General features: G+C 37.6%; 1 protein-coding gene across 1 annotated transcript in view; it reads right to left on the reverse strand.

Moving 5' to 3' along the window:
* Positions 1 to 20190, reverse strand: part of Cacul1 (CDK2 associated cullin domain 1) — a 71699-nt gene that overhangs the window by 13952 nt on the left and 37557 nt on the right. The window contains exons 4-6 of the mRNA XM_042701347.1: positions 7304 to 7399; positions 6165 to 6267; positions 318 to 407 (exon numbers count right to left, since the gene is read on the reverse strand). Of these exons, the coding sequence (XP_042557281.1) occupies positions 318 to 407; positions 6165 to 6267; positions 7304 to 7399 (289 nt within the window). The remainder of the gene's footprint in view (positions 1 to 317; positions 408 to 6164; positions 6268 to 7303; positions 7400 to 20190) is intronic.

Consider the following 20190-nt stretch of genomic DNA (forward strand, 5'->3'; position numbering starts at 1 on the left):
AGCCATGCTCCTGTCTCAGCCTCGTACAGACATATACACTCGTAAGATTCAAGTTTACCCAATGTGTCCTAGAAATCATTTCACAGTGTCACAAAAACCAAATTAGTTGTTTTCCACTAGAGTTCCAAATGAGTTTTGAGTTTACATTTCATACTAACGAATATCTACACCATCATGCCCCCCCTACCCTACCCAGTGCCTCAAACTTGGCTTTTCTTTCTTTGACATAGGCCACATACAACACATAGAGAACCAATGTCTGTTGGATAAGGCTATAATAAATAAGTCTAATCCCAGCAGAAATGACAGATGTTTACCTGGTCTGAGAGTATACAGGCCTTTCACAATATTTGCCATAGTTGAAGGTGTGACCTGAAATGGTGTTGACTGGGCTTCTAATAGTAAAGCTGGAATAAGAAGAGAAAACTGGTTTTTACAAAACATGTAACACCTGCTAAGTGACATCAAAATTCTCTATTATTATTCCTAAGACTAAAACATACACAAAAGTACAAGGAACAGCTCAAGAGGACAAAACACAAATTGAAATACTAAGACTGAAAACAAAACCCCAAGACTTCAGGGGCACTAATGGACCAGGCTGGGCCAAGCATTCTCAGAGGAGTGAGGCTTTCTAAGTGCAAGTACTGTGGCACTTAGTGAACTCAAAGTGCACCTATTACATGTGAGGAATAAAAGGACACACAATACACTCTTCGCCATCATCTCTTGTCCCCTCAAAACACTAGATCTGAGGCTCTTCCCATTTTATAGGTTAAGTACCTCTTATCTGCATTGCTTCGGATCAGAAGTGTTTTGAATTTCATGATTTGCATAGATTTTTACTAATCCTAATGTGAAAATGTGAAGTGGTCCAAAATCTGTCATGCTCCAAAAGTCACAGTCAAAGCACTGTGAATTCTGAATTACTGGACTAGGGATGCTTAACTAGTAGTAATATTTTTTTGTGTGGGTGCCAAGTCCTGAGGGGCTTGAATTCAGGGGCTAGATACTATCCTTGGGTTTTTTTCACTCAAGGCTACCTAGCGCTTTCTACATTTGAGCCACAGCTCCACTTCCAGCTTTTTGCTAGTTGAAGAGTCTCAAGGACTTTCTTACCCAGACTGGCTCTGAACTTTGATCCCAAGATCTCAGCTCCTGAGAAGCTAGGATTTAAGGCATGAGCCACTGCCACTGGTGCCCAAAAACCTGCAGTAATTTTATTAAGTGATCAGGGACAGAATTCACTTTGCCAGATGATAGTTTTATCTACTTTTTCTTCCTAATGGCAAGGGTCAGAGCTGACTACATACTTTCTCCATTTGAACCATTTTGGTAACAACATAACCCTGGCTCTCAACATGAGAACAAAAGAAGTTTGCTTAACTTACCTATAGCCACACAACATTTTCTTTAAAAAAAAAAAAAAAAGTGTTTTAACAAATAGGAGTAATTCCTCTAGGTAGCATCAGTAACAGAAATCCTATTGGCTAGCAGACAGAATGAATGCCAGTGACCTAAAAGAGTTCACTTTTAACTTATCTCTCAAAACAATTTGCTAGCGAAAAACTTCATTAACAACAAAAATTTTAAATGGCATAATTTTACTCTAAGCCACATTTGTAATGGACAAACTGATTTCCTCTATCCATATCTTTCTAAAAATGGAAACATCATGTTATTTGGCCAAGGCACAGTACGAATTTCACTGAAATTGATATAATGAGGCCGTAAGAGGTGCACTGTTGAATTTCATCCTTCCCATTCAGCAGCAACATGACAATTTTGACCAGCATAAGTAGATTTCAACATTTTTAAAGATGACAAATGTTAATTATGTTCAGAAAAATCATATTTCTCTAAAATACAATGTCTAAAAATGGAAATTCTAAACGTAAAGCTGTTTGTGAGTACTTAAGGATCTCTTTAATTTTAACATGTATCACAAATCCAAACTCTCACTCTTTACAAATCCACACTCCTAGTTTTCACCATCACTGACTTCCCCTCTTCCAAGTTCAACAACATACTTATATGGTTGGGCTCTGTCTCTCTCAGTCTCTCAGTCTCTGTTTCTCTCTCTCTCTGCCCCCCTTCTCCAAAATGCCCTGTTATAAACACCCTGTGTCAGCTGATAGCTGCAAAGAGGTAACAAAAGTAAATCCTGAATGATATCTTAATGAATATCATTAATTTGGGATGAATTAACTGAAAAAATGACAATCAAGAATAACATTAAAATTGAGAAATTGCAATATATCACTATAATCTTTTCTTGCCTAAACTTTGGAAGAAAATTGTAACTTAAATCATTTTCTAATCTTCCTTTTTAAGGAGAAAAGTTGAGGAAGTAGAAAGGAAATTTTTACGAGCATGTTAACAGGTGCTAGTTACTTTACACACCTCATAAATTTTATTTAATATAGGATTTAATGTCTCAAAGGCCTCATCATTCTCTACATCTATTAAAAAAAAAAAAAAGATGAGTAAACTGAGCATAAAAACAAAAGAAAAACCTTCCCAGATAATCACAGGGCAAGATGTCAACTGAAGAGGTCCAAAACACATATTCCCGCTTTGAGTTCTCCACAGGGCCCACAGACACACTGCTTTTATAAGCACTGACACTAGTAAGGATCTTCTTAAAATTGTATGTTAAAATCTATTATCCGTAGGCATTAATTAATAAATTATATTTTTAAAACTAGAGAAGATTGAGGAGCTCCTAGTCCTACTCTCTCTATTGCTGGGTTATAATGTGAAAGTCTCCAGTGTCTTGCTGGGTCAGGAGCTCCTCTGCTATTCCAAATACTCCTCAGAGCTTCAGGCTTCTATTTGATTACTATAAAAATGAAAACTAAAACCAAAATACATAACCTCAAAACTTCCAAATTATAAGGGTCTGAACTAAAATTTCCTAAGGAAACTAACAAAAATGTAATTACTTAAAAGTCTGCACACTTGGGCTGGGAAGGTGGCTCAGTGGTAGAGCGCTTGCCTTGCATGCCTGAGGCCCTGGGTTCGATTCCTCAGCACCACATAAGCAAAAAGAAAAAAGCCGGAAGTGGCGCTGTGGCTCAAGTGGTAGAGTGCTAGCCTTGAGCTGAAGAGCTGAGGGACAGCGCCCAGGCCCAGAGTTCAGGCCCCACGACCGGACCCAAAAAAAAAAAATAAAAAAGTCTGCACACTGAACTATAAATCTGTTGACTTCCAACTTCCGCATACTACATTTTCACTGCAAATTTCTACCATTTACCTGACCCCCCCATGTTTATTGTCACATGTGTGCACACCACACCACACCACTATACCACCACTAGATGAAAATGATCACACCATGAAGCTGACAGAAAACCAGTGAGAAGTCAAGACTTTGTTTATGGAAGTCCCTATTTATAAATAACATGGAACACTGAATATTACTTTTTTTAAAGCATACAAGCTGTTCTTTTGGCCTTGATATAGTAACTTGAGAAAGGACACTGCCCATCAAGAGACACATACACATTCTCTCACCATGAGTCCGAGCTCCTATCACTGCTCACCCAACAGAATGACATGGTAATTTTCTCTGCCCAGGAGTTGCTGTTTCCTATCTTAAGACATTCACTCACAGAAGTAACACAAAAGAAACAAAAGCCACACCAACTTACTCACCAGCCATGTGACTGAGTCACACTGAAAACTCCATTTGAGCCTCATCAACCAACACTGAACAGAGGAGATAAACTCTCTCACCAGGCCCTTCCTAAATTGCAGAGCAAAGTAAAAGACTGCTGCTGTTTTATGCTAGCAATTTTTTTCCAGATGATTTGTTACACAGCAATAATAAATGGAATACTAGCATTTCCAAATGTATCTGATGTCCAAAGAAGAAAATTACTGATCAAATGAGACTTTAGAAAAATCACAGAAAGTGAATACTTGCTGTATTAAGGGGATGATAGAAAATGTGTAACAAGAGAAAAACATTCTGTAAAGACTGTGTTACTGTGCTTTCAATTAATATTGATCTCTGCCTGTTTCTCTAGTAGTAACTACTATTCTATAGGGCTATGAGAATTAAGTTACTATTTGAAAGAGACCTAGAATAGGTAATACCGTGTGTGTGTGTGTGTGCGTGCGTGTGCGTGCGTGCGTGCGTGCGTGTGTGTGTGTGTGTGTGTGTGTGTTGTGCGTGTGTGCTGGAAAAAAATCTTGGTAACAATCCTCCACACAACATTGTTAAACATTTAGAGTCCCTTGGACCCCAAACCAATGGGACAAGTGGTAACTTTAAAGAAAGGCAATGAGTACATTTCTTGTTGAACATTGTTACCCCCTCTTTGTTTTTCTCCATCCATTATTCTAAGTACAATTCCCTGTAATACCTCTGTAATACCTCATAAATTGTTTTATACAACTTATATAGAATTTTAAACTTAAGAAGCAAAAGGTTTATCTTTAAATGTCATCTCTATGGAAAATCAGGCTACATGATGTACAAGAGGTATCCATTCATGTTTTTCTTCCTCTGAAGGGAGTATGATATTCTCTTTTGAGTATCCTCTTTCCATATGCCCAATAAAGTTGACTTTCAAATCATACCAGATATAAAAATATTCTTAAAGGAAATAGGCATTTTTTTGGTATGTCCCTCCCCCCACAGTATAACCCCTGCTTTCACTGTATTTGATGTCAGTATAATTTGTGGAGGGGAAGGGGAAAAACAAGTCGTTTAAATAAGGATACAGGTGGACCTGTTGCAACAATGAGAAGTACAAGTTGTCATGATGAAAATGAACTTTACAACTTGGGGGGGGGATTGGGAGGGGGGAGGGAGGATGGGAAGGGATGGGAAGGGTAAACAAAGGAGGAGGCTACAATGCTTGATAAGAAATGTACTCACTATCTTGCCCATGTAATTGTAACCCCTCTGTACAGTATTTTCACAATAAAAAAAAAAATCAAAAAAAGGAAATAGGCATTTTTACCAGAGTGTTAACATTCCTCTATAGAATTTTCACAAGGAAAAAATGTGCTGCATTTTACAACAAAAGACCAAGACAATGTCAACATCAGAAGAAATACTTAGATGGTCAAAATCAGTAACTGAAAAACCTCATGAGATAATGTTCAGAAATGTTTGTAAACAACTTTGTAGTCTTTTTTTTTAAATGTATGTCTGGACCTCCATTCTAGACTCTGAAATCTCTGTGAACATAGTAAGGAAGCATAGATCCTCTCCATCCACTACTGTTTGAAAATGTGACCTTTTCTAAAAGTGACCCCAAGTTTAACAATTCCTTTTTTAAATTTCAAATGGAAAAGTTCTTGGTCAAATTTGGAACAATCCTCCTGTATATTCTGGTAGAAGTTCATTGTGACAGTAATGAACAGTAACAGTAAAACAAGAAAATACATATTGCAAATCCAAATATATGCCATTTGTTAAAACATGTCTTGCTAGGAGCTGCATAAAGTAGGAGCTCTTAAAGGTAGCAGAGAGCCAGGGCCCTGAACTCCACTTGGAGAGGAGAGGTTATTCTTCCAGGGAAGATAGGATGGTATGCTACATTCTGCAAAGAGCAGGCAACCTGGGAACGGGGAGAGAGGAAAAGCTGACAACTAAGTTTTTGATCTCCTTATTCAACCATCTACATGGGCATATTAAACAGTTCACAAATCTTAGGTCAGAAAAGAGAAAAATTCACAGCCACAAGAAGCTAAGAAGCTTAGCACAAAGTTATACCACAGTGAAGAAGTGTTTCTGAATTAACAAGTAAAAAACTAGAGAATTCCATGCTGCCACTTCACAGGTGTAACATGCACTCCTTTCAGAGCCAGTGGCATTAAGTGAGGAGAGAAATTCCTAAGAATATTTCCCCTTAGTTGCATGTAGGGGGAAGGGGGAAAGGGCAAAAGGCAGCAAGTATCATGCTAGGCAAAAAATACTGTCCAATGATCTAGCAAACCAGCTCACTGAGTGATCTTCAAACCACATTTTCCAACTTCCCAGCATTTATCTCTATAGAATAAAGTGGGCCTCAAGACTTCTTGCTACCTGGCTCAAAATATGTCAACTTTGGAGTTTATACCACAATACTTTCAGACAAGGGAGTGGAGAAGAGAAACGGACATTATGGCCAGTGGTCTCACACCCTATAATAAATTCAATTACTTACGCATTAGGCTGTAAATGTGCTTTTCTGCAACGTGTTCAGTAAACAGCTTTATAAGGTCATCTTTTAAGTCTCTGTTAAGCTTGGTTTCAATGTAAAACTTATTCTGAAAAAGGGAAGAAGATTATTTCCAGTGTACCAATTAGGAAAAATAATTCATCTCATGAACTAAAACATTAAATACAGTGTTAAGCATCAATTAATAAAGACACCAATTTTAAAAACATATATTATCAAACAAAAGTCCCACTACTATGTTGCATGTCTTTCTGCATAAAGTTGAAGAATTAAAACAAAAAACAAAAAAAAAAAACTATGAGGCATACTATCTCCAAAAGAACAATGCCAAGAGTCAAGTGCCGATGGCTCACACCTGTAATCCTAGCTACTCAGAAGGCTGAGATCTGAGGATTGCTGTTCAAAGCCAGTCCCTGAGACTCTCCAATAAACCACTCAGAAAACTGGAAGTGGTGCTGTGACTCAAGTGGTAGAGCCCTTGCCTTGAGCTGAAGAGCTCTGGGATAGTGCCCAGGCCCAGAGCTCAAGCCCCACGACTGACAAAACAAAACAAAAAAAAAAGAAAGAAAGAAAAAAAAAGAACACTGCAAGATCTTAAATATTAACCTGATAGGAATGTAGAGACAGTATGGCACCACATGGGTGATATAACTTTTAAATATATCAGCACCTAAAGACAACTCTGGGACACACTTGTGAAAGGTACCATTTTTCACTATTTGGGCTAAGTGTAGGCTATGCATATGTACTGATCACTAGTCAATACACACTCTATTCAACACTCAGTTGACTCTTTTGGCTTGTGGCATTGCACAGGGACCATCTTTGCTCTAAGGTTGACACCCATCACAACCTAATCAACTAAGAGCAAGCTTTTTCGGGCATTTCATAACTGAGGACAAGGTGAACAATGTGGTCATTAAAAAAGAACCAGAGATTCAAACCATCATGGAGACTGCCTCCCTCCTGTGTTCTGTTACAGGACATAGTATTTTTCCTTATTTATTTAGATCACTTTGAATCTCTCCTGCTTTATTTTTTACAATTAGCTGATTATATTTTGACCTATGGAAAATAGAACATGCTTATAATTTTTTGAAAAAGAGCCAACAGTTCTAACTCACCATATATATGAAAAGAGGCACAATGCTCTGCAGTGCTCCCATATACTGTCCAAGAGCTATATTAAATCTTTCAATATAGAGATCTGGCGGGCTGGCCTGTGAGACAGAACATAAATGTGATCATTTGGGGAAACCAGCACAAACTGAAATGCAAGTCCTTCCAGCACAAACTGAAATGCAAACAGATTTAGAAGTAACACAAAATTCATGTGAAAGTTTACATTAAAGAAAAGAGATTTATACTCTGAAGACTTCTTTGTTTCAAAGTTTTGGTTTAGCCATTTTAAAAACTGTACAACCTGAATGTATTAATTAAAAGGCTTGTTCTCCTAATGAGTAAAGATGAACATTAAAAATAAAGGTAAGAGGTGGGGTGCTGGTGGCTCATGCCTGTAATGGTAGCTACTCAGAAGGCTGAGATTGGAGGATCATGTTTCAAAGTCAGCTAGCACAGGAAAGTCCTTGAGACTCATCTCCAATTAATCACTAAAAAGATGGAAGTGGAGCAGTGGCTCAATTAGTAGAATAAAAAAAGCTTCAGAATAGCACCCAGGCCCTGAGTTCAAGCCCCAGGACTGGCAAAAAAAAGACAGCAAGTATGATTAAAAAAAAAAATCACTGATGTTTGCAGATACTTTCTATAAGAACCAGACTATATTGGGAGGATTCAAGGAAGTGGTACAAGTCAAACATACTATTAGAATGGCTAATGATTTTTTACAATCATCTTAGATTCAGTAACATATAGAGTTCTAAGTGAGCTTGGTTATAAATAGCTTTGTGGCTAAACAATACAAACAATGCTAGCTAGAAATCAAGGACACAAATAATCCACAAATATTGGCAGCTCTAGAGTTTAGAATAATGCACCTCCTATATAATAAATCCACTACAAAATATCAAAATACTAGATCACAAAGCTATCAAGAAAACAACTTCAGTTTTATTGTGTGCTGCTGATTTAATGTATTTGTCCTCCTAAAACTAAAGTCCCAATCTCTAGTGCAGCTATATTTGGAGGAAGTATGATGTCATAAAGGGTAGGGTTCTGATCCATAAGGATACTGTGCTTATAAAGAGATCCAAAGAGCTTACTCATATACACACCCCAACCCTTACCCTCACAATGCGGCTCAGGGAATAAAGGCTGTATGAGGGCTCCAGTGAGCAGCTCATAGCAGCACCTCTAAGTCAGGAGGACAGCTCTCATCAGAACTGAAACAGCTGCCCTCTTCATCTTGGGCCTCTCAACCTTCAGAACTATAAAAACAACTGACCTTGTTTTAAGTCACTCACTCTAGTATTTTTACTTGATTATTTTTTGGTAGCAGACCAAGCCGAGACATTGTATTTCCACAAAAGCACATCGATCGATATGTCATTTTATTTTACTAATTATTTTTGTTTGTTTTGTTTTTGTCGGTCATGGGGTTTGAACTCGAGCCCTGGGAACTGGCCCTGAGCTCTTCAGCTCGAGGCTAGCACTCTACCATGTCAGCCACAGCAACATTTCCAGTTTACTGGTGATTTATTGGAGATAAGAGTCTCAGACATTCCTGCCCAGGCTGGCTTTGAACCGCGATCCTCAGATCTCAGCCTCCTGAATAGCTAGGATTACAGGCATGAGACACTGGTGCCCAGCTCTAATTAATTTTAATGTTGAAGAAACTTAAGCAGGACAGTAATTTGCTTAAGGAATTAACAAATGATAGATCTAGGTATTCAACTGAAAATTCATTCGTGGGTCAGGATGTGGTGGAATGGGCATGATACAAAACACCAAACAAAATGTATTCATGTGAAAGACTCAGGATCTGACCACCATATCTTAAACACAATGTCTTGCATTTAAACAAGACATTAAGAAATGCCACACTAAATCCTAACTTTGCATTATTAAATCTAATTATGTTAAGACTCTATAGAAAATAGATCATGTTTAACATTATTAAACCTAATTAGGTTTAATAATGCAAAATTATGAAGCCATTCCCAAGCTACTTTAGAAATATCTGAATAGTCTCCTACTATTTTAAAGTAAAATTACATTTTTTTTTCAGTTCTACTTAGAAGCTTAGAATTTGTCTGGGGAGCTGTCTTCATGGCTCAAATTTATCTTCTATTAACGAGCAACTACAAGTCTGATGCATGCTAAGTACACCAGTTCCATTTTTCTTCCTTGGTCAAACTGAGCCCTACAGTATTAAAATTCCGTTTTGTTACCCTGAACCCCTCTTTTTTCAGATTTTATTTTTTTATTATCCTTAAGTATTTACGAAGGAGTTGCCACTTAATAGTTTATGAATGCAATGCACCTTGATCCGCGCCACTACCTTCAACATGCTCAATCATGCTTCCCGACTCACCACTCACCCCTTCCCTCCTCTGAATTTTGATGGCTATACATTGAATTCTTGACTGCATTCTCCTCCTCTCCTCCTCTTCATTCATCTACTCTTTTCTCCTTGACCCCACCCCACCCTTTTCAAGTATTCCCTTCCTTTTTTGCATCTTAAGTTCACAGTTTTCAGTTCTGTTAAAACTCTGGCTCTCTTCAAGAGCAGCTTACAACATGGAACTACTAACAGGCTGCAAACAACATCCATGTGCAGCTTCAGGCCTGGACTATTCTTTCTGCCTAACACCACTCCACTTGCCCTCAGACCTTCTTTACAATTTATGCCACTTCTTCAAAACTATCTGAAGCCCCTGGGCCCTTCAAGGGAGCAACTCACTCACTGCTCTCAGTGAGTGGGCTCTGCCACTGACTGCAAATCCTTAGAGGACAAGAGCTGTCTCTCCTGTTCACCTCCAATCTAACCAGAGCTCCTGTAACACAGGACAGACAGAGGGATAAATATATTCTCTAAGGATGAAGTATTTTTGAAACCTAAATGTTCAATCTAAATCTAATCTATCTTTTAATGTAAATTTCTATCTTACTATTAATAAAGCTATATGCAATGGCCAATTCATTTATCACTGTGAATTTCAATCTCTATACTAAATTAGGAAAAAATACCCAACTGTGCTACTATGAGGATGTGCTGAGAGTCAAAGAAAATAATGTAGAAGTGTTGTGAAAAACATCATGTTTTTCATATGTGTAGAATTAGTCAGAGTTTTCTTTTTGAATTAGCTACATTTCATTTAATCTAGAAAACTCCAACATTTTTTAAAGCATTCTCAAGAACATGGAGAAAATGGTTCCACATCACAGGCAAACTTTTAACTACCATTAATAAACACAATCACATACAATATCATCTTTTAAGCTGCTTCAAAGAACTCTGGAAATGATATATCAGCATTCAAACAAGTTGTACAGGTATTGTGAGTAAAGAAAACCTTAAAAGCTGCTGCATTAAAATAATTTTCTCTTTTCATAAAAAAACACTTTATCCAAGTTAAAAATGTGAATGCTGATCAAAAGGTACATTTAACAGCAAAGAGAATAAATAAAATTGCATTCCTTTATTACGCCTTTCAAGTATACCCAAGCCCTCAAAGATTGTAAGTATTAAGAGTACTTTTTGTACTGAATCAAATGTCAGAACGCTTAACTTTTTTACTTTCATACAGCACTTACTCAAAACCTTTTAAATGACAAGACTATAAGTTATAAACAGTCTTCTAAAATAAACACAGTCTTTTCTAGGAAGCTGGAAACAAATGCCATTTTGAAAAATCTAATCAAATGTTCTTTCTGAAGAACTCACATTCAGAATACTTTGGGCTCCATTGGGAAAATGCTATCTAGTTGATTTATATTATTTTATCCTATTTGGCTTCCACATTAAACAAAATTTTTCTCTGGCCAGAAGCCAGAAAAACAATAGCAATCACCAGAAACTCATTCCAACCTCTATTTATTTATTGACTGATTTACTTATTTTTGGTAATGCTGGCATGGAGCCCCAGACCTTACGCAAGCTATGCAAGCTATGTATGTTGATTACCTCAATGACAATTTCCCCTGGCTCTGCAAGACATCACTACCACTGCACCACACTTGTGGCTTTCATAATACACTGTTCTCTAAAATCCTCTCTCCCTCCCCGTCTCACTCACTATTTGTGTGTATGTGATGAATAAATGCATTCTGTGCTTTAGAATTCAAATGAGTTCAAATGTGTTTAGAGTCCCACTTTTACTCTTTCTTTGAAGCAACTAGCACTTAATTCACTTATATCTTTCCAGAAAAAATTTGCATATAAAGCATTTATAGCTGGTTTTGCACAAATGCCTCCATATAAACACTATGATCTTCATTTTTCCTAACATGTATCTTGAGATTGGTTTTAGTCTGATGATTAGCAAACATTTGGTCTCTGACACCACTTTTTACTATTAAAAATAAATATTCCAAAAAGCTTACAAGCACATACACATGCATGCACACGTGTGCGCTCATGCGCTCAAGTGTGCGTGCACGCATGCACGCACACGTGTATGCACACACACACACACACACATCTGAGACTGAAGAGAGGATCACTTGAGCTTAGGAATTCAATACCAGCCCAGGAAATAGCAAGAGATTATCTGAAAGAAAGAGGATGAAAAAGGAAAAGATCTTAACATTTTTTATGAAAAAAATCCCAACAACTACGTTTTCCTACATAAAATGAAAATTTAGCAAGAGTGGCATTATTTTGACATTTCTGCAAGTCGCTTTCGAGCCTGGCTTAATAGAAGACAGCTGGATTCTCATATCTACTTCAGTACTGCAGCAACTGTGACATGTTTTGAAGTAAATGAAAAAAAATTACCTTCACACAAGATATGTAGATGGTAAAGGAAGTATATTTATTAGCCTTTTCAGGCAATTACAGATATTTTCCCCTGAAACTTGACAAGTAGTTTCTTAAAGGTTAGTTGCAAAGTGAATTCTGAACTCTGAAGCTACCAATGTATTTTATTCCCAATTATATTACAATCCTCTGGTTTATCTTCTACTTTAAAGCATATATTTCTAACATCTCATACTGATCATCTGGAAAATACTAATTCACCAAGTCACATCCTCACTGTACACTAAAAGAAAATACATTTTTAGTAAAGCCACCTATCTGGTCCAAAGAGTCTTGTGTTAAGAAATGGGAAGCAGCAGGGTGCCAGTGGGTCACACCTGTAATCCAAGCTACTCAGGAGGCTGAGATCTGAGGATCACAGTTCAAAGCCAGCCCAGGCAGGAAAGTCCATGAGACTCTTACCTCCAATAAACCACTAGAAAACCGCAAGTGGCATTGTAGCTCAAGCAGCAGAGCACTTGCCTTGAGCTGAACAGCACAGAGACAACGCCCAGGCCCAGAGTTCAAGCCCCACAACCGACCAAAAAAATAAAAATAAAAAGAAATGGGAAGCTATTAAAGTCACAGTGGTAGCTCTATTTCCCACAGTTCTAACACTGGCAAACAAATACTGCCAGTTCTTTCCCCTGTATGGACTTTACTCATTTTTGAGAAAATGTTGATCAAATGCCTAACTCTGAACAGCTAAGCTCAGTCACTTCTTTCTTTCTTTGCCGCTAGGATTTGAATCTTGAGCTTGCACAGCCTGTCACTTTACACTTGCACAACACCTCCAGTCTGGCTTTTGCTGATTAAATGGAATCTCCCAGACTTCTCTGTCTGGGCTACTACCTTCAAGCCATGATCCTCTCTAGATAGCAACCTTCTGAGAAGCTAAGATTATAAAAGTGAGTTGCCAGTACCCACATACTCACTCTTTCAAGTACAAATGGAGCTCTGTAGGGGGGTCAAAAGCTGGCTTTCTCAAAACTCATACACACCCTCAGTGCTCATTCTCAAAACTACCACTGTACTTTGGGGTACAACTTAAAACTTCCTCACAAAAAATAAGTCACAGCTGGAAATCACAGGTGAACAAAATTAACTTTCACTGCTCCTAGGACATTCTCATTCTTTAATCATATATGTGATAATTAAGATTTATACTAAGACTCTTCAGTTTCATCAACTGATGCTTCTGTACCCCAGAGTCAATGTCAACACAGTGAAAGGGGTCAGTAGACGTCCTAATAGGAGTAGAAAGCCAGTTTTGATTATGAAGATCCTCTGAAAAGGCTTTAAAGGATCCTAGGACAACATTTAACAATGTCGACTCTTGAAAACAGTATCTGAGTGTACTATTTAATCAGTTCATGTATTGATAGCTCAATTTTCATTACCATGGGTAATATAACAATGAAAAATTTCATACAGATGTTAGCATGTAAATAGCAATTTTCAAAAAAAATTTAAATTAAAAAATTAGTACTAGGGGTGGAGGCATGGCTCAGTTGGTAGAGTACAAGCCAATGAGTGAAAGCGTCAGTTACCCAGTTCAAGTCCCAGTCTCATACCTTAAGGAAAGAATGATAATCTCATACCCTCATTATATAAAAAGAAAGTAATTTGGGTGTCTACTTTTACTCAATCAATGACCTCTAAAAATATATACATCTACAGTAAATGTGAGAAACATCTTAAAGCAAGATTGATCAATGTACATTTACAGGAAGGTAAATGTTAAAACTTATCATCTTTAATAGAATTAAATAAGAAAGTTAGGAGGGGGTCAAATCCTCTATTTAAATGTATATTAGTTTGAAGCGGATTTGTTTAAACAATTTTACTAGCCAATAGACTTACTATGATCTAGGTCAGTACCGCCCATTGTTCAGTCTAGTGGTCACTAGTCACGTGTGATTGCTAAGCACTTGAAATGTATTTAATGAAACTGAGGGAACAAACTTTTTTTTTTTTTGGTTGTGGGGTCTGAAATCTGGGCCAGTGCGCTGTCCCCCAGTTCTTCAGCTGTAGACCAACGCTCTACCACTTGAGCCTAAGCCCCACTTCCAGCTTTTTCTGCTTATGTGGTACTGAGGAATCGAACCCAGGGCCTCATGCATGCAAGGCAAGCACTCTACCACAGAGCCACCTTCCCAGTGCCCAAACTTTTTTTTTAATACGATTTTAATAGTGATTGACTAGATACTGTGGATGTAAAATTCTAAATAATCATATTTATCTTCCTCCTAACTACCCCCCCATCCACTTCCCACTAAAGTGAAACATTAAAAAATTACTGTGCTAGTGTTTTTTATCTTCACAAACCAGTCTTCAAATAAATGACTTTTCCAAGTTAAAAAGAAAGAAGAAAGGATAAAGGGGAAAGAACTAACAAAACCTAACAAGGCCACTAATAAAAAATCTTCAAGAAGATAGTACTAAAATTTTTCTAAAAATTAAAAAATGCAGTTATAGAAAAATACTCAGTTGTCCACACTGGAGATACTACCATTGACATTTTGGAATCTTTCCCTGTTTTTCTCTTGCACATGTGTCTACCTTGTCTGTTTCAACAAACATGGGTAGGTACTTCATAGCCTGCTTTGATCACTATTTATCATGTCACTCAGGTCAAATTCCTTTCTGCAGCACAACTGTAATAATGACTTGGACATGTCATCAGTTTCTTTCTGCTGGACACCTACGCTGGGCTTTCCAGTTTGTTACCAAAGTCTGCAGGGATTTAGACGAACATTCCAGAAGGTATTTCTGGCCTCAAAACAACACAATCTTGGCACTTCAACAAGAGGTACTTTGCACTTTCTGCTTCACAAGAGAAGACCAAGTTTAGGAACAAAAAACAGTTCCACACACCAGTGGGAAGTGGCTCACCAAATCAGCTGAAGGGCTTAGAAGCAGCTGATTCTTTTCTAGGCCTTGACTCAGAAACTTTCTAAAAGTACACATTTGTAATAAGAATCTCAGGGGGTTCCGGAGGTTCAATAAACAGCTAAGTCAGCAGCTGTTAATAAACATTTAGAAACCTCGACCTTAGACCTCTTCAAAGGAGTAACAGGACTGTTCAGGACAGAAGTTTGGGATTCAAGGGAGGGCTGAGTAGCGACTATCCATGCAACACAACAGCTACTATACCAGAAGAGAAGACTGCACTGCAACTATGATCAGAAAACAAAAAAAAAAACACTAGAGTTACACTACAGGTCAATTTTCTTTTAAATGTAACAGCTTCTTAACTAGTATCAAATTCAGAGATAACAAATACTACCATGAAACCTTTAAGTTTTATCTCAGCTTAAAGTACCAAGAGAACATCATCCCACTTGATTTTTAATCAGAAAAAGTTGGTTAACATAATTTTTTTTGGGGGGGTGTCAGTCATGAGGCTTAAACTCTGGGCCTGGGCACTGTCCCTGAAGTCTTCAGCTCAAGAATAGCACTCTACCACTTGAGCCACAGCATCACTTCTGGTTTTCTGTGGTTAATTGGGAGATAAGAGTCTCATGGACTTTCTTGCCTGGGCTGGCTTTGAACCACGATCCTCAGATCTCAGCCTCCTGAGTAGCTAGGATTACAGGCATGAGCCACCAGCACCCAGCAATAATCACACCTAAGGTTTTCTTGTCTCCCATCTGCTATGTCCAACCACACGAACAACTCCAAAGAGGACAAGGAAGGACAGAAGAAAACATCATCTCTGCTTTTTTATATACAATGTCTCACATTCAATCAAATCCTAACAAATACCAAAAAAAAAAAAAATTAACCACCCTTAAGAATTAAACATTCAACAGCCCAGATGCAGACAGGGCCTATATGACAAACTTCTGTATAAAGCCTTTAAAGTAACTATGATTTATTCATGGACACAATGACTTACTCTAAACAACATGCACAAAATGTTAGAGATTTAGGAAACAAGTGGAAATTATTTCCTTTTCCTCTTTTATTTTGTCCTAGGAATTTTGAACTCTGCCATGCACTCTCTCTCAGCTTCTTTCTAGGGCCGTGGTGCTCTACCACTTAAGCCACACCTCTAGGCTGGGTAAACTTTTGTTGGACTGTTTCTTCATCATCTCTTGCTATTGCTGTCTACATTACCAAGAACAGCTTCGGTATTTTGAATACCTTAACAGAAGGACCTGAATGTAATCTCAAATACCCATATTATTATTTTTAAAGCAATAGGAATTTCTTTTAAAAAATGTATCTGCTTCTACATGACTACTTTTGACAAAGACAACTAGTATGTAATATACTTTTTTTTTTTTTTAGGTCCTAGACTGGGATTCAAACCTGGTACCTGCCACTTACTCATTGGCTAGCACTCTACCAATTAAGCCAAGCCTCCAACCTTTATGCAATGTACTCTTAGTTTAATTTATTCTATGACTTTCTAGAACAGTAACATACTACCATAGGCAGATGAGTTAAAGCTCCAGAGGCAACACCATTAGTACCAACGATACCTTACAGATAATATTTCCAAAGAACAACATAGAACATAAAAGTTACAGATGAAAAATGAGTGAACTTTAGAAGCAATTAAAAGCTTACAACTGAGCCAGATGCTGATAGCTCTGCTCTAGCTTGTAGCTACTCAGGAAGCTGAGATCTGCACATTGTGGTTCCAAGTCAGCCCAAGAAGAAAAGCCCGTGAGACTCTATCTCCAGCAAAAAAGCAGGAATGAAGGCATGGATCAAGTGGTAGAGCTCCAGCCAAGAATAAGGTCCTTATTTCAAACCCAATACTATTTAAAGAACAAAACGAAACTTCAACTTACAAGAGACATAACATGCTTCTAATTAAGCTGAAAGAATTGTTTTTAACTAACAGTTACAATAAAGTACAACTGAGTCTAACATAGTCTTCTACATAAGAAAGAATACATTTATCATTTCACTTAGGACTCCAACTACACAAAGTCAACTTCTCTAGGATAAGAACTTTGTTATAACAACGGTCAACATTCCATTTTGGATTTGGATTTAAAAACAGATCTTTAAGTAACTTAGAAAAACATTCAGTGGAACACTTATATATTATTACTGATAAGTAATTACTATCTAGTAATGACTAGTATTACTAACTGGCAGTAGTAGTTTTATTTGCAATCTATGAAAAAAGGGTACCTGGCAATTTTCTTATCTAAACGCTTCTTCACTCTAGTGAAAAATATAGTGTATTTTGGGAAGAAATGTGATTAAAAAACAAAAACAAAAACTTTGTAGTTCAAACAGTAAAGCCTTTAAAAAGCCATAAAATTTCAAAGCCCATAAAACAACCAACTGAACTATACTGCCACCCACTGGACAACAAATAGCAAAGCAACCATTACCCTGATTTTAAACACCAGAAAACTTGGCTCCATTTATAAGCAGGATAGCAAAAAAACCTTTACATGGAATCAGTTAAGCAATGTTGACTAAATTCTGGCTTACTTTGTATTAATTTCCATTATTGACTTAGTCAAATCATATTTAGCTTGAAAACCAAACTATATTTACCTTAAAAGACATGAAAATTACTCTAAATATTAAGATAGTTTAAATGTAATTAGTTAACTTCCTTTTAAACAGCTGATAACACTGGGGGAGGCAGAGGCAGGCAAGAAGATTACAACTTGGAGGCCTGTCAGGGCATTCAAACAGTGTCTCAAAAAAAAGCAAAACAGTTGATGTATACCACTTTTTAAACTACTGTAAACCCATCCTATTCAAGAATTAAAAACCAGCAACATTTTCACCCTTCCTCCTAAAGTATTCTCTATGCTGATATTAACACTGGAACTTACTGTCATGGCCTGGCTCAGGAACCAATTCTGTCACACAGTTTACTGGGGATAAGATTCACTGAAAAAGATACCAATTAACTAATCATTACTGACTATAACACTACTTTTATCAAAAATCCCAATATTTATTTGGTGAAAAGGAAAAACATTCTTTCAAAACTTCATTTAATATAATATATCCAAGCTAGATGCCAGGTGCTTGTAATCCTAGCTACCCAGGAGGCTGAGGTCTGAGGGTTATGGTTCAAAGCCAACCTGGGTAGGAAAGTCCATGAGTGCCTGTGAGACTTCTATTTCCAAATAACCAAGAAAACTAGAAGTGATGCTGTGGTTCAAAGTGATAAAGCGCTAGCCTTGAGTGGAAAAAAAGCTCGGGGACAGCACCCAGGCCCTAAGTTCAAGCCCCACAACCAACATAAATAAATAGATACAATAAATAACATAATACATCCAAAGATCCAAAGAAAAAGAATAAAGCTCAAAACCTAATTTTTTTTTTTTTTTTTTTTGGTCTGTCATGGGGCTTGAACTCTGGGCATAGGTGCTGTCCCTCAGCTCTTCAGCTTAAGGCGAGCCCTCTACCACTTGAGCTACAGCGCATTTCCAGTTTTCTGGTGGTTTATTGGAGATAGGAATCTCACGGTCTTTTCTGCCCGGGCTGGCTTTGAACCGAGATCCTCAGATCTCAGCCTCCTGAGTAGCTAGGATTATAGGCGTGAGCTACCAGCGCCCGGCTTTGAAACCTAAAAATTTTAAATGAAGTTTAAACTACAGTGGTACATCCACATGGTGGAACAGCATTCAGCAACAAAGAAATTAAGTGTTAACTATGCAACAGCATGACTGAACATTGAAAACACTTCTAAGTTATCCCATTTGTACAAACTGTCCAGAACAGGCAAATCCACAAGCAGATTAATGGTCACCTGGGACTAAGGGAAAAGAGGAGGATTGATTCCTAATGGGTACTAGATTTCTTTTTTTGTGTGACTAAAAATGTTCTAAGATCAATGGTAATGTCTGTACAAGTATATGACTACACTAAAAAAAATGACTAAACTGTTAAAAGGGTAGATATTAGGGTACATGGATTTCATTTCAATAAAAAATAAACTTTAGCCAGGTGTTGGTGGCTCATGCCTGTAATCCTAGCTACTCAGGAGGCTGAGATCTAAGATCACAGTTTGAAGTCAGCCCAGGCAGAAAAGTTCTAATCTCCAAAATACCCACCAAAAGGCCAGAAGTGGAGCTGTGACCCAAGTGGCAGAGCACCAGCTTTGAAAAAAGCTCAGGGGACAGCACCCAGGCCCTGAATTCAAGTCCCAGGACTGCCTACTCCAAAAGAAATAAATTTTAAAATAGATTAAAGTAAGACATGCTTATAATTCCAGTACCGGGGTAAGCAGAGGCAGGAGGATCACAAGTTCAAGGACAACCTGCACTACTTAAAGACTGTTTAGAAAAAAATTAACAACAAAAAGCTAACATAACCAAGACACAGCAAAGTTTTCTTTCTTGCTCATGTTACATACCATCTGTATCATATTATCCTCACCAGGGGACCAGATTAAGTAAGCCTCCATCATCTGAACTCTGTGGTATCCCTCTAGGGCAACACTGGGGAACTAGAAAGCCAATCTTTTTTTTCTTATGTTTTTTATCGTTAAAAACATTGTACAGAAGGGTTACAGTTATATGAGTAATGAGTACATTTCCTATCGAGCATTGTTTGCAAAGCCAATCTTAAGGGTTTTACTTGCAGTGTAAAAGTAGTGTACATACTATTTTCACTAACAATTTGTGTGCCAAAGAAATTCACTTGGCCAAATCTAACTTCAATAGGATGGACAAATACAATTCTACCATGTATCCAGAAGTCAGGGAACTGGAACCATCTGGTCAACAGCAGCATGACAGGCACATTTATCTAATGAATACTGAAACTTAATTCAAGACTATGCTTAATCAGCATCCTGTTGTCAAGTAGCTCCCACTATTACAAAGGTGATATCCCAACTGGTAATTAAATACACTACAAACTGCTAAACTAAGAGCTACAGCAGTAGCATTAAGTGCTATAGAAGAAGAGACATAATCCCCAGACACTGAAATTAACAGCTGAGCAAACATTTAACAGGCAAATAGAAGGTCTAGGTTGCAAAAAGGACAGAGGAAAAGTACTAGAAAAGAAACCAAATGGGAAAACACAAAGATGAAAAGACAGTCATACCGTTGTGGTGTTACTTTGGTGAGTTCCAGGTGTGAAAAATTTGTTAGG

The sequence above is a fragment of the Dipodomys spectabilis genome, unplaced genomic scaffold, assembly GCF_019054845.1.
Source record: "Dipodomys spectabilis isolate Male_0828 unplaced genomic scaffold, ASM1905484v1 ptg000289l, whole genome shotgun sequence".
Classification (NCBI taxonomy): Eukaryota; Metazoa; Chordata; class Mammalia; order Rodentia; family Heteromyidae; genus Dipodomys; species Dipodomys spectabilis.